The sequence below is a fragment of the Brienomyrus brachyistius genome, chromosome 13 (genome assembly GCF_023856365.1).
Source record: "Brienomyrus brachyistius isolate T26 chromosome 13, BBRACH_0.4, whole genome shotgun sequence".
Taxonomy (NCBI): Eukaryota; Metazoa; Chordata; class Actinopteri; order Osteoglossiformes; family Mormyridae; genus Brienomyrus; species Brienomyrus brachyistius.
The window spans coordinates 22,172,110-22,186,201 of NC_064545.1; the positions used below are offsets into that span (position 1 = coordinate 22,172,110).

Below are 14,092 nucleotides of genomic sequence, written 5' to 3' on the forward strand. Positions count from 1 at the left end.
GGGTGTCTGTCTGCGGGGAGAATGTCGACCTCGTCGGGAGATTCGCTTACCTTGGCAGCTACATTCATGTCTCTGGTGACTCTGCCTATGTAGTCAGCAGACAGATTGGGAGAGCATGGGGGGTCATGAGGTCACTTGTAAGAGGACAAAGGTCTAAGTCTTTGACAAACCTGATGTTCCCTGTTTTGTTGTATGGCTGTGAGACATGGACGCTATCCAGTGATCTGAAATGAAGACTGGACTCCTTTGGTATTGTGTATCTTCGGGGAGTCCTTGGGTATTGCTGGTTTAGCTTTGTGCCGAATGGGCGGTTGCTCTGGGAGTCTCGAATTAGGCACGTTACCTGCACTGCGAGGGAGCGTCAGTTACAGCACTACGGCCATGTGACGCGTTTCCCTGAGGGTGATGGCCCCGCATAGACCGCTCCCCCACCTCGTCGAGGTATGCCATCTCATCTCGGAGGGGATAAGACCTCCCACCGTCATGTCACCCACATATTTCCCGATGTTATTTTATTTTTCACTATAATATACATTCCAATTCAGTTTCTATTTTTATATTATTTACAATTTTTCTTTGAAATCCAGTTTAGTTTTAGTTAGTTTTCAGTTATTCATTTTTATTTTAAAGATGTTTCCATTTGATATTAATACATTTTTTTTTATTATTTAAGCTTTAGTAATTTTATTTCTTGGAATAGACTTAAAGTTGTCAAGCAAAAAGCAAAATGTGTTCCAGGTATTATAAACTCACTAAAAATAGTAAAGAAAACATTGCACAATACACGCCTGCACGTCAGTTCCTGCACATTCCGACGGAGTGGAACGCTTTAGTAACCTTTCTGCTGGTGTTTACCTTGCAGTTTCTTATGTTCTATCCAGTGCATGACTTAAAATAACTGTACGATAATCATTAATGTGTGTGTAGGCATGACGGGTCAGAGGGGAATCCCTGGGAAGAGTATCAGACCATCCAATCCACATCAACATCAGAGGGATGTGTGTAACAAAACTAAAATGATCATTTTCAGGGTGGATATTTCTACCTCGGTTTCTACAATGTTATTATTAAAGCAGACCATTCTGTTTCTATAATGTTAGCATCCCCAGGGGGGCTGGCAGCAAGAGGTCCTCGGACCCCAAGAGGTTTTTTTGTTCCACTTCTCCATTATCCTCGTCTTTTCCCTTCTTTCTGACATTCCTATATGGTACTGTATTTTTTGTATTGCATTGGATTCAAATAAAAAACAGTTTTCCAAAATGTGCGGGTGTAATAGGTTTGTGTTTCGTGTTGCGTTCCGTTAATTGAGAATGTCTTGAATATAGCGTATCTTAGATGCAATAAATACAGTATATAAATATAAAAATCACTCGTACCTTTAGCTGTCACACTGGTGTTGCGATTGCCATTGTTTTTTTCTTCCTCGGTGCAAACCGAAGTAGTCAAAACGAAAGGCATACGTTACGCAACGGGCCGTTCCCGTTCTCCCGACGAGAGTGGAGCCGCCGCCGTAACGCCGCAGGAACCGGCCACGCACTTTTCACATCACGAATGAGTGGCATGCAGGGAAGCCTATTGGGGAAAAGCCCAGGCCGGGTATTTAAGCATCCATCCATCATTGTCAGCAGCTTGAAAGATCAGGGAGCCTGGAGTCCGTCCCGGGAGGCAGAGGACATCACTGGGGCACAGGGCGTACGCAAAATTAGAAACTTCCGTGCAGCCAGGTTGTTTGTGGACTGTGAGGAGGAAGGAAGGAAGGAAAGAAGGAAGGAAGGAAGGAAGGAATCACACACGCAGAATGAAACCCGCAACGCCGGGTCTGTGACACCGAGGCACCTGTTACACAATCAGCGAGGATCCGCTCCGACTGCAAGTCATATACAAAATGAATACAGTACATATAGCGCTCCAGCTACATTTGTTTCAACCTTAACACTTCCCCTCGTGTAAGTATCTGTTTTAGTTTTAAAATGTTTCAAAAGAGGTAATTAAGTTAAAAAAACAATGGCTGCGCTCGTTTTATTCTAATACCTAGGAATATGAAACTAACTTTCGCTCATTTTTTATTAAGTTATTTCAGGCATATATAACTATAATCAGATAATCACTATAAAAGTGAAATTTCTAGTCGAATTTCGGCGTTTCGTGACCATGCGATGTTTTATGTATATTTAGATGAAATATGAATATAACAGCAAGCAATAAAACTAATAACGGGTTATTTTTCATAATAAGACAAACCAGCAGCAATATTAAAAGCATTCGGAGACAGTCTGCCAATAAACCGTGTGTGTTTTGACTGCCTTAGCCTTCGCACCAGCTCAGAATAAAACAATCATTTACCTTCACTACTGCTGTACAGCCTAGGTTCTTTATCGGTAGGGGCGAAAGATTAAAAACATATATTTATTGAATGTGATTTTACAGATATTGTAAAGAATATTGTTTTTTTTTTTAAAGGCACTCAACTATGCCAATACTCGATCCTTTAGCACATACAGATGTGCGTGTCTAAAATTTCCCATTTATAGCATTTTACAGCACATTATGTGACACTTTCAGTTCATTAAAATTGCATTGAATAATACTCCTAATGAGACACACTGTGACTTTTAAAGGGATTTAATGGAATTTTCATTCAAATGATCCGTCGGCTGACTAAAATGGCGCAATCATGTAGAGCTCCGGCCCGGACATGCCCTACATTTACTAAGTTAATTGAAGGTACGTCCGTAACTAGTAATTCCCGTCTGACTGTCGGTGATTCAACGCTTTTCGGTACTTACAGGTTGAGAGGAACGCCTAAGTTTATTTATTTCTGCCATTGGTCGCGGCCGCTCCTCTCTGGAGCTCTTTGCGGAGCGTCATTGGCTCCTTGGTCTGCCCTTCATATTCCCATTGGTCGCGTCTTTTGAATATGTCTTTTGATTGGCCGGAAGATCTACGCAGCCGCTTCCCAGGGCGCAATTGGTCAGAAAAAGTAGGTTAGTGGTGCGACGGGCATTACAGAAGGGAGAAAGTAGGTCATACACTGCTGCTGTTTATCACCGTCCATGTTAGCCTGTATTTAAATGTGTTTTCTTGTCGCTATCTACGTAAGTACAAAGTCTTTTAATGTGTCGATGTTTACCGCTCGTATGAGACGCGAAACGGATTTACCGAAGTGTTCGTTTATAGTGGGGGAAATACATTTGTCTTTTTTAGAGGGGGAGTGGCGATATGTGACCAAGCAGATAGTGTTTAATGTATGATTTCGTTCAATGGGATGGAGGAAACGCGCTTGGCTTTAAAATGCCAGCTGGGCTGGGATGGCAGAGACGCGGGGCCGCGCCGCACGCCGCCGCCGCCGGTGCGGGGAGGCAGCTCGCCGCGCGTCAAGCGGGGCCGCGCCGATATAAAGTAACGTCGCTGTAACACGTTTCGTAAGATCCTAAGAGATGATCGCCATGATTTGGTCCCCGTGGAGGTCAGCCGTGCCATGCCATCTATTAAGGAAGTAACGAGTCGCCTTGTCATTGGATTGGCGTTACGTCTGACTGATGTACAAGCGTCACTGTCACAGATCGATGCTGATGTATAATCACTGTTAATGTCGTGTGTTATGAGATGTGGGCGCGGAGGTTAGATAAGATCACGCCCGCTGTATACAGTATGTGTGCTTGTGCGCACTGCCGGGTTGTTCGCAGAGTGACTCTTCATTGGGGCGCTTTTTCTTAGTCTTTTATGTTCAAGCCGACGGGGAGCGGGACTGATTGTATGGTTTTATTCGGCAGGGCAATGAAATGCCGCAGACCGAAGTAGGCGCGCATCTCCGCTGTCCCGCATCCGCACCCCGGCGGTCTGGGACCCCCCACCTCATCTGCGGGAACCGATACCACCGTTTTGTTTGTGTCTAGGTTAACTAGCCCGTATTAGGCTCAAGTTTAGCAATGCCAGTAAACCAGCCGGGCATCTTGAAGTGAAACGGAAATGTGTGCAATATAATGATCCGCTCTTTTGGAAGCAGGTGGAAGAATTAAATTATTCGTGTCCACAATACATTTTAAAAAGCTACTAACGGGAACATTAATGTCATCCCACAAAACGGGGTTGTTTAGTTTCGACCACTCACCAACAGGTTATTTTTTTTTTCCAAAATATGTTTTTGAATGTCTTTAATTGCAGAAGATGTCTATGAAACATGAATTTGGAATAAAACCGAATGTAAATGAGCTAATGGTAATTATTGTGATTGTTTTGGACCCTGTGTGGTCTTTGAGTGTGTCACCTCTGTGAGTCAGTGAGATTCGGAGCTGCAGACTGAGCCTGTCTCTTTGGGGCTCCTCGGTCAGCCTGGACTCTGCATGGAATTCATTTACATTTGTATATGGACCTGTAAATAAATGTATTTAGTGGATGCCTTTATCCAATGCAGTGTACAAAGAGAAAACAGGGTCAGTCCCTGGAGAAATTGGGGTTTGTTTTGGGTGCAATGGTGAGATCGACCTGCCAACCCTGGGATTTGAACCAGCGACCATCCGGAGTCGCTGACCTGGCATCTTAACTGCCTGAGCCATGTCCTGGGGTTCAGTCAGAAGTACTCCAGGGGCAGGCAGCAGTATGCTTGCAGTACACGGGATTCTGAGGCTGGGGGGAGGGGGGGCTTCTTTTCCTCTATACTTTCACCCCCCCGCCGATCCCCCCATCATTTCACAGCTTTCGCCTCGTCAGTCTGTTTGATGTTAGTCACGGGCAGATCTGGAGGAGTCGATGTTGGCTTTTCAGGAGCACAGTATGGCTTGCTCTGAGTTTCACAGGAGACGGCATCTGTGGTCCCCCCCCCCCCGACCGTGACCCTCGGTGGCATTTCATTGGGCTGGAAGCAGGCTTTCTTATGGATCTCCTTGAACTATACTCAAGCACACCTACGCTTTTGGGGGACGAAAGCAAGCGGGGCCGCTGTGAGGGCTCGGGGCCGGCTGTCTGGTAGGGGGGTCGTCTGTGGTTTGGCCCCCTCAGCGCTGGCTTCTTTGTTCGTTTCGGAGCTGTGTCATGGGGACGTACAAGTGTGTCCTGGTGATATTTCTGATGACATTAGTTTTTCTTTGGGCTCTTAAGAGTGCTGAGGCCTACTTGGCAGTGTGAGATGTGTGTGTGTGTGTGTGTGGGGGGGGGTGGGTGGTCTAGTATCTTCTGATAAGATTGTTGCACGAGGTGCCGGATGGGTAGCGGGCTCCTGATGTGGGGCTTGATCAGGTTGATGGGGCTAGGTTTAGGGGTAGAGGTGTGTTTGACTTGGTCTCGCCGGGGCCTGGAATGGCTGTATGATGCAGTCGGGATCAGTTGGGATATCTAATGTGTAGCTGGTTAATGAGCTGAGATTCTGACCAGACAAGGTAAACTGGGTTTTGAAGCATAGCATATATCCAGGCTTTTAGCATGCTAAAGGTGCATCAGTATCTTTAGATGACATTATCACCCCCGTTTAGCTTTTAACTTAAAAGGTGGCAGATGCTGAAGTCACAGGGCTTGACTTCTATCCTCATACAGAATGGCCTGGGGAGTGGGGGGCCTGTGGCCAGGGGCCCATTAGGGTATCTGGGGGCCCTAGGGTGATGTAGGCTACATACTCCGCTTCTGCCTGCTGTCACCGAATCCCCGAAAAAGGAGGTTCCCTCCATTTTGGAACGTGGCTTAAAGACGGCGGACATTTGCCTCTCAGGGATCCCGCACAGACCTGGATCCCAGTCCAGCCCAGACGAGCTTCGAATGCCGCCCGTTCAGGTTCTTTAAAGGCCCGATGTCAACTGTATGTAGCCCTAAGTTGAGATGCCGGGTGGCTTTTTGCTTGTTGAAACAAACTCCATCAAAGTGAGTAATTTTAGCCCTGCTGGATCATGTGGGCTTGCAGTGAAGCAGCGCATTCAGATGACCCAGTTTTGCTCAGACCGTGACATGTTCCCAGTCCGATTTGCGCAGATACTGCCGATTTGAAAGGCTGTGTGTGTCCATGCTGACTAACCTGCTACGGCTATAATATGCCGGTTGAACACTCCCGTCTTCATATCTGCGTTGCTCTTTGAAGATGATCTTTCTTTCTCAAGTAGGCGATTAGCATGGTTTGTATTTTAAAGACAAAGCACAGGCCTCTTGTGCTAACATTTCGGTATTATGAATATTGAATGCGACTCACTGTAGACGTGGTATTTTCATTGCCCTGGACCCCAAGCACAACTGTGGGGGCCATCTTTGGGATTTGTGGGCCCTCGGGGATGGTAGCGGAGCTGGAAGAGGAAGCCCTCCAGTGGGGGCAGGGAAGGTTATCTCCTTTGTTTCCTCTGCAAGGCAAATGTCTTCAAGCTCCTGTGTGAGTGAGAAAGAGGGAAAGTGCAGAACCCAAAACATCCTGGACCAGTCATGCTGGTCTGCTGGAGACTGCAGAACATAAACAGACCTCCAGGTTCACCTCTGTCTTCTGAGTGGTCTTTCCTGTGGACCGCTGTGGTCAGTGTGCACCACAGGGGCGGTCCTGATGTGAGACTCTGCAGTCATATGACCTCTGGTTGCAGTGACCCCCTCCCATGTGACGTCGGTGCAGGTTGCCGTGGCTGGGCTGTCATTCTAACCGCCCCCCCCCTGCTTTTCTTAGTTTCACAGATGAACTGATGGCCGATCAAAGGATGGATATTTCTTCCACGATGAATGAGTTCATGTCGCCGGGCCCCACGGACCTGATCAGCAGCTCCATCGGCACTACTGGCATGGACTACACTCGCAAGAGGAAGGGCAGCTGCACGGACTACCAGTGAGCCCCCCCCCCTCCCATCTTGATGCTTCTCCCATCCCCCTACCCCTCGGGACACCCCACTGAGCCTTAGCACTTTGCTTGTGTGGGTCCGGCGGAGGAGGAGAAGAGGTGTTTTGGCACACGGATGCTTGAGGTGTTCACGAATCCTGGAAATATTTCCTCATTGTCCACTGAGGCCATTCTTCCCACCCTACTGCTCACTCTCAGTTTAACTCCTAAAATAACTTGGTTATTTTCATCACAAAAGGCCCAGTTTTCCAGTTTAGTTAGTACTCTGGCTTGGGTCTGGTTGGCCCAGATCCGCTCCCTCATTCACGACTGAAGCTTTCCGATCGATGGCTTCCTTTGAAGTATGGATGATTTGTTAAGTCCCCAGATAGCGAGTAGCGAGGAGGCAGTCGGTGCCCAACACCCGCCCCGCAGCGCACCCACCTGCCTCGCCGTTGTTATGGTAACCGCTCCAAGACTTCACATTTAGCCTAAATTTAGAGTCATACAAAGATTTATTTTTTCTTTAAAATAAAAGCTCTGCGATGCACAGATATACACACTCACGACGCAAATTAGGCCATGCATTATTAAATTCGTCAGCCATAATGTCAAATCCTGAAGTGTGACACACCTCAGATCTCTGCGGCCTGCACTCTCCCGGTGGCTGCTGAAGTCAGTTTGCGAACTTTTTTAGGGAAATTGCTGCATTAAGACACTAATGCTTTTTCAGAGGTCACGTGACTGGCAGAAATGAATGAGGCAAATATCTTTTCTCCGCCTCGCCCTGTCGCCGTTGCTATTTTACGACTAACAATGAATGAATGCGTAGATGCTTTGGTATTACGCACTGATTGGTTCAGCCCGGGTCACATGAGTAATGAAACCCCTGACGACTGGCTCACTCGCGCGTGGCTCTTTCCGCAGGGACGGCCTGGATCTGGACAAGGACAAGCAGCTGGGAAGGTACGGCTTTTTTCGGTCTTCTGGCACTGGTGTTCACTGGATGTCTCTGCCGCATCAGCCAAAGCTGAAGGCACAGCAGACGGCTTGTTAATGCTCAGAAACCATCCTCTCCCCCCCCCCCCCCCCCTTTCTCCATTCCACTCTCTCTTCAGGGACTGTGGTGATCAACAAGGCAGGATTAAAAATGCCAGGTATTCAGATCTGTGCCTCATCCTTCTGCCAGTTTTAATTAATTATAATTAATACTCCCGAGCTACACGTGGGGGGGTCTGCTCACATCCTAAAATCTCTCCTCTCCCCAACCACCCCCACGGTCCTCAGGGAGGCCCACAGCCAGATCGAGAAGCGGCGCCGGGATAAGATGAACAGTTTCATCGATGAGCTGGCCTCGCTGGTGCCCACCTGCAACGCCATGTCGCGCAAGCTGGACAAGCTGACGGTGCTGCGGATGGCCGTGCAGCACATGAAGACGCTGCGAGGTGACTGCGAGCCCCAGGGCCGCGGCGGGGGGGGACCCTGGCTGGGGGGGGGGCACACAAACAGCAGCAGGCCTGTTGCGGGCTAGAGGCATGAGCCGTTGTAATCTTACATTTACGTTTTTGTTTGAGCAAAGCGATTTTGTTGTATCCAAAGCGAGAAAGCGGGGTCAGCCTGTTTAAGGGCCTTGCTCAAGGGGCCTTCGGTTAAAGCACTCTGCTTGGGATTCGAACCAAAGTCCAAGCGATTCTGATCCAAAGTCCAAACCTGCCAAACTACAAACTGCCCCTTAATCCTTCTGTTTACACTAATAACTGATCAAGGAATGGTTAACGTGCCGACTGGCATCTTCAGCAATGATGTGCAAGCCACTTAAAATGCCTAAAGCGGTTCGCGACTCCTGACCGCTTTTTTGGGCCCCCAGGTGCTGCCAACTCGTACACCGAGGCAAACTACAAGCCGGCGTTTCTCTCAGATGATGAGCTGAAGCACTTGATACTGAGGGTGGGTGTGTCCCGCGATTGCTGCCTTGGAGTGCGTGTTCTGTTCCCTTTCTGCATCCCGGCTGGTCATGTGACACGCCCTAACCTCTGCCCCACCCCCCCCCAGGCTGCCGATGGCTTCCTGTTTGTCGTCGGCTGCGATCGAGGGAAGATTCTCTTTGTGTCCGAGTCGGTTTACAAAATCCTCAACTACAGCCAAGTACGTCCCTGGACCCCCGCTCACGTTTCACGTCTCAGTCACATGACTCTCTGCTCTTTGCTGGACGGTGTAGCTGGACTGACGCCGTTACAGAAACAGACTCAATCTAATGTGTGTCAACTCCTCCCTCTCCTCTCTCTCTCTCTCTCTCTCTCTCTCCCCCCCCCCCTTTCCGTCCCCCTGTGTCTCTTCCTATCCCAGAATGACTTAATTGGCCAGAGTCTGTTCGACTACCTGCACCCCAAGGACATCGCCAAAGTGAAGGAGCAGCTGTCCTCGTCAGACACGGCGCCACGCGAGCGGCTCATCGATGCCAAAAGTGAGTGGCACTGGGTGGGGTGGGGGGGGCACGTCACAGCCGAGATGGCAGAGTAACCTTGCAGTGGGAACACAGTCACTGTGATGGACAGGGTGACAGTGACAGGACGCTAGCAACCTAGTGCCTGGAAGGGAACAGCAGACATCTTAATTACCAAACCAACCACTGAACTGAGTAACTCCTGTAAATTACACAGGACATGAGCCGTAAGAGTAATTGACAGTACGTCACATGTGCGTGAGAGACGGAGAATCCCAAACCCAAACACACACACACACAGACACACAAAGCAGCGCTCGTATTTACAAATGTCTCGCTGATGACTCCCCCTGCGCCTCTTTGGCAGCTGGCCTGCCGGTGAAGACTGACATCACCCCCGGACCGTCCCGTCTCTGCTCCGGCGCTCGGCGTTCCTTCTTCTGCAGGATGAAGTGTAACCGGCCCTCTGTTAAGATGGAGGACAAGGAGTTCCCCTCCACCTGCTCCAAAAAGAAAGGTGACCCCTGCCAACGGTCACCCTGGTACCCGGACCGCAGGACACACCCTTAACAGAGAGCTGATGGTTAATAGACAGGCAGAGAGACAGACAGGCAGTCAGACAAACACAGGCAGGCAGGCAGGTAGACACTTTATTAATCCCAAAGTAGCAAAAAACACACATCTAGACAGTAAAAAGGCTCTCTAACGAGACTAAATGAGAAACGGTGAGGGAAAGTTATGGACTGAATCTTTATTTAAAGTGACTCGTGACTTCATTGTATAGCGTGTATATTTAGCAGCGTAACTCAGGTAAAGCACTTAGTGCAGGTGTACAATGAGGCCTCATGCATTAACTGCCCGGGTTACCACGGTACATGTGGTCACATTACGACACCCTGAAAGGTCTTTTATCCCCCCCCCCCCCCCCACAGCCGACAGAAAGAGCTTCTGCACGATCCACAGCACAGGCTACCTGAAGAGCTGGCCGCCCACAAAGATGGGGCTGGACGAGGACGGCGAGCCCGACAACGAGGGCTGCAACCTGAGCTGTCTGGTGGCCATTGGGCGGCTGCACCCCCACATCATGCCGCCGCCCAGCAGCAGCGACATCCGCGTCAAGCCCACCGAGTACGTGTCGCGGCACGCCATCGACGGCAAGTTCGTCTTTGTCGACCAGAGGTGAGGGCGTCCACTGACCGCTCAGTAGTTTCCCGTTGTACCAGCTCAGCGCTAGAGAAACAACACTGTTAGTGAATCTGTACGATGATAGGAATGTTAATATATTTCAAATCTGTCACTAATTGATGCGAAGGTGCCGTTGGAATGATGTCCTAAATGTCAGCAGATGTTGGGGATATTTATTATGATCACTAGTAGGAGGTAAAAACAATTTGTAGCCTGTCTTGAGAACAGACTTACACAAATCTGGATGGGTTGTCTTCACCTAGTCAATAAACCCAATACAGTCTCTTCGTATTGGTTTAATTACCCACACGTTCCCCCCCCCCCCCACACGTTTTTAACTGAAGTGTTCTTTGTTGCCCTCGCCTGTCCCCATCTCCCAGGGCGACGGCCATTCTGGCCTACCTTCCCCAGGAGCTGCTGGGCACGTCCTTCTATGAATACTTCCACCAGGATGACATCGGCCACCTGGCCGAGTGTCACAGGCAAGGTATGACAGCCTTTTGTTTACCTGCCATGTCCTGGGCTAACCCCGCAGGAGTGGAAAACATAGCCGCTGGTCCTGGTAAACAGGAACTACCAGAATCACGTTTATCAAAACTCCGATTCACTAAAAGCGACTGATTCCTATAAACAATGGACTTCCTGATTCCACGGACGTTGGTCTGTAATCTTTAAGTTCAGCAGCAGAGGGCGCTGCCTGCTTGAGGGAGGCAGTGATAAAGATGCCTTCCGCCTTTCTGCATCTGCAGTGCTGCAGACTAGGGAGAAGATCCACACGAACTGCTACAAATTCAAGATCAAGGACGGCTCCTTCGTCACGCTGAGGAGCCGCTGGTTCAGTTTCATGAATCCCTGGACCAAAGAGGTGGAGTACATCGTGTCCACCAACACGGTCGTCTCGTAAGTCTGAGCCTCCCTTATTGTCAACCCTTGCTCATCTGAAACTGGACCGATGGGTATTTGATTAGTATTCCTTTTTACTGACCTTTAACTGAAGTTCCTATTATTAATCACGTTAGTCTCCCAGCAAAAGCCAAATAAAGGCTGTATTGCTGAGTGTTACTGGCGCGGCCTGCACAGCGATTGGTAGGATGCTTAATAGAATTCAGCCAATCAGAAACTGCCCTGTCCTACAGAGGCAGTACGCTCGACAACGCAGACCCCAGCTATCCCCAGCTCGCCGGCTCCCCCCACAGTATGGACAGCGTGCTGACGGCTGGAGACGGTAAAAGTCATTCGAGCACAAACCAGAAAAATCCGTGCAGACCGAGGTGAACTTGGCTGCTCAGACACCGTGAAGCACAAGCCAGCCCCCCTTAAATATCCTCTTCAGACGGTATTTCAGGACTGACCTCCCCGGTTTCTGCATTTAAAAATAGAAACAAAAGACAAAGTCTCAGAACTTAACACCTTTTACACTTAATTTCCAACACATTTAAATTATTGGAACGGGGCTCCTTTACTGCCTGCTGGCTGATGCCACATTGGTACCACAGCTTGAGACGGCTGTTTGGTTGCAGGCCCTGGGAAGCGTGCTCTCCAGACTGTCCCTGGCATCCCAGGAGGCACGCGGGCAGGCGCCGGCAAGATAGGCCGCATGATCGCTGAGGAGGTGATGGAGATCCAGAGGTAAGACGCGTTGGTCTTGTAATATGATCTTGGGTCTGTCTTGCTCAGTCCTCCTCGGGACGGTACCGCCGGGCTCCCTCTCACCTGGGCTTCTTTGGGACGGTCCGCTTGCTGGCCTGCCATTCACTCCCCCCGGGCTCCTGCCTCCTTGGTACATCCCGGCCGGGCTCCCTCTCATCCCATATGTGTTGCCTGCAGGATCCGCGGCTCCTCGCCCTCCAGCTGCAGTTCCAGCCCCCTCAACATCACCAGCACACCACCCCCAGATACCTGCTCCCCTGGAGGAAAAAAGGTAACCTCCCCCCACCCCTCTGGGGCAGATGACTCCTCTCATCTTTCACACCTCCGTCTGACGATACTACCGTCCTGTCCGACAGATTCAGAACGGCGGGACTCCAGACATTCCTTCGACTGGGATGGCACTGGGGCCGGACTCCATAGGTTACCCGTACTCCAACAACTCCATCATGAGTGCGTACAGTCGCCACCGTCATGTGCTGTACGACATAGGGTCAAAAGGCAGCATTCACCACTGCTCAAACCAGGCATTTGCATGGCACCCCCTGTTGGCCACAAACGGTCACTACACTAAATATTACATAAAGATGTCCCTTATTTAGGAGATATTGAAGCTTCATGTTCTGTTAACCTGCTAGCTAACTCCGCTCATTAAGTATTTATTTAGATTTTGAGACATCTGGGGGGGGGGGGCAAAAACAATAAACCTGCTCTTTCTTGGGGTATACAGTGATGAGTGTCAGACACGACGTATGTCTATCTTCCCACCCCCCACGCTGCAGGCGACAACTCCCACCTGGGCATCGACATCATGGACGAGCAGGGCTCCAGCAGCCCGAGCAACGATGAGGCGGCCATGGCGGTGATCATGAGCCTGCTGGAGGCCGACGCGGGCCTGGGGGGGCCCGTGGACTTCACTGACCTACCCTGGCCCCTGTAAGGCCTTACCAAAACTGGGGGCCATCTGAACTGGGGCCCACCCATGCTGACGAGGAGCGACAGCGAGAAGAGGAGCGACGCCTGGCGAGACCTGAGCTGTGGACCTCGCCAGCACACATGCAGCCACACACTGCCACTGTACGCAGCTCTCCCAGAATGCCAACTCGCCCACGTTTTTACACTACGGAAGGTTTCCATGTCGGATATTTCCTATGAGAACTGTACCATAAATGTTTATTCTATCATGTAAGAATTCTTTACTCTAAGTATATGGTAAAAGTGTATTGTATCAGCAGTGAAATATTTTTAAAATTAAATAACACAGAAAGTAAAATACTTTTTTTAACTTAAAAAAAAAATGGCCGTGGGAAATGGTACCTTTTACCAAGACAAACACACATATTGCTTTGGGTAGTACAAAAGGTCATAACAAAAGGTCATAAATCTCCGTTAGGGATGATTTAACCTTAATCGGACAGATGCCACGATTGCAGCAGTGAGGTTTATAGACTCCGCTCTATACTACAGCTTTAAATAGTGTTTACTGCTGATTTCCTTCTCAAAAGTGACACGGCGAGTCACTTTTCAACTCTTTAATGCAAAAGTTGTACATTGCTGCCACCAAGTGGTTAAAAAAAAACATGCAACTTCTCTAACGTCAGACCTTCGTGAGAAGCAGCCTTCCTCAGCGGCGCCGCGTCCTGGATTGGGAACGACTCAGTCAACACACAGCCAGCCGTTTGCAGCTCGCTTCTACGTCTGTCCTACCCAGAACGCCTGACAAGCTCGTGCTGAAATTGCTCCCGTAGCGGCGAAATACATTAAAAGCGCCCAATCTTGTACCATTGGAGTGAAGTTACACACAATCCTGGACTGAAAGACACTTACTGAAGCAGAGACCAACTATTCACGTTCCTTCCAATCACACTACGGCTCAGCCTTCCTGTGAGCTGAATTAAATATCTAACCGTTGTAGAAATTCCTTTTACGCCTGAAAAATGACACACAATAAACAGCTTTCTGTATTCTCTAACCTTCATTTTATCTTGATCATATCCAATTGCCACAAAATTTTTAATACAATGGTTCCCTGTATGCTATAC

General features: G+C 49.2%; 1 protein-coding gene across 3 annotated transcripts; it reads left to right on the forward strand.

The window, feature by feature from the left end:
- The first annotated feature begins 1,639 nt into the window (after positions 1-1,639).
- Positions 1,640-14,022, forward strand: LOC125705957 (aryl hydrocarbon receptor nuclear translocator-like protein 1). 3 transcript variants are annotated; one of them, XM_048972346.1, is made up of 17 exons: positions 1,640-1,946; positions 6,629-6,784; positions 7,703-7,741; positions 7,894-7,932; positions 8,063-8,220; positions 8,643-8,722; positions 8,828-8,920; positions 9,122-9,239; positions 9,586-9,735; positions 10,151-10,397; positions 10,784-10,890; positions 11,153-11,303; positions 11,540-11,628; positions 11,924-12,032; positions 12,231-12,324; positions 12,410-12,503; positions 12,833-14,022. In XM_048972346.1, the coding sequence occupies exons 2-17, from the start codon at positions 6,645-6,647 to the stop codon at positions 12,988-12,990; spliced, it is 1,866 nt and encodes a 621-aa protein (XP_048828303.1). In that variant the 5' UTR covers positions 1,640-1,946; positions 6,629-6,644; the 3' UTR covers positions 12,991-14,022. The 3 variants fall into 3 exon arrangements, with proteins under 3 accessions (XP_048828303.1, XP_048828304.1, XP_048828305.1); XM_048972347.1 differs by lacking the exon at positions 1,640-1,946 and adding an exon at positions 2,970-3,095; XM_048972348.1 differs by lacking the exon at positions 1,640-1,946 and adding an exon at positions 2,971-3,019.
- The last annotated feature ends 70 nt before the right edge of the window (positions 14,023-14,092 follow it).

Bases quoted from the DNA above. Each gene is read 5' to 3' on its own strand.
- LOC125705957 (XM_048972346.1), top strand. From the start codon at position 6,645: ATGGCCGATCAAAGGATGGATATTTCTTCCACGATGAATGAGTTCATG. The intron at 10,891-11,152 runs GTATGACAGCCT...CTGCATCTGCAG, and splicing joins GGCCGAGTGTCACAGGCAAG to TGCTGCAGACTAGGGAGAAG. The intron at 12,325-12,409 runs GTAACCTCCCCC...CCTGTCCGACAG, and splicing joins GCTCCCCTGGAGGAAAAAAG to ATTCAGAACGGCGGGACTCC.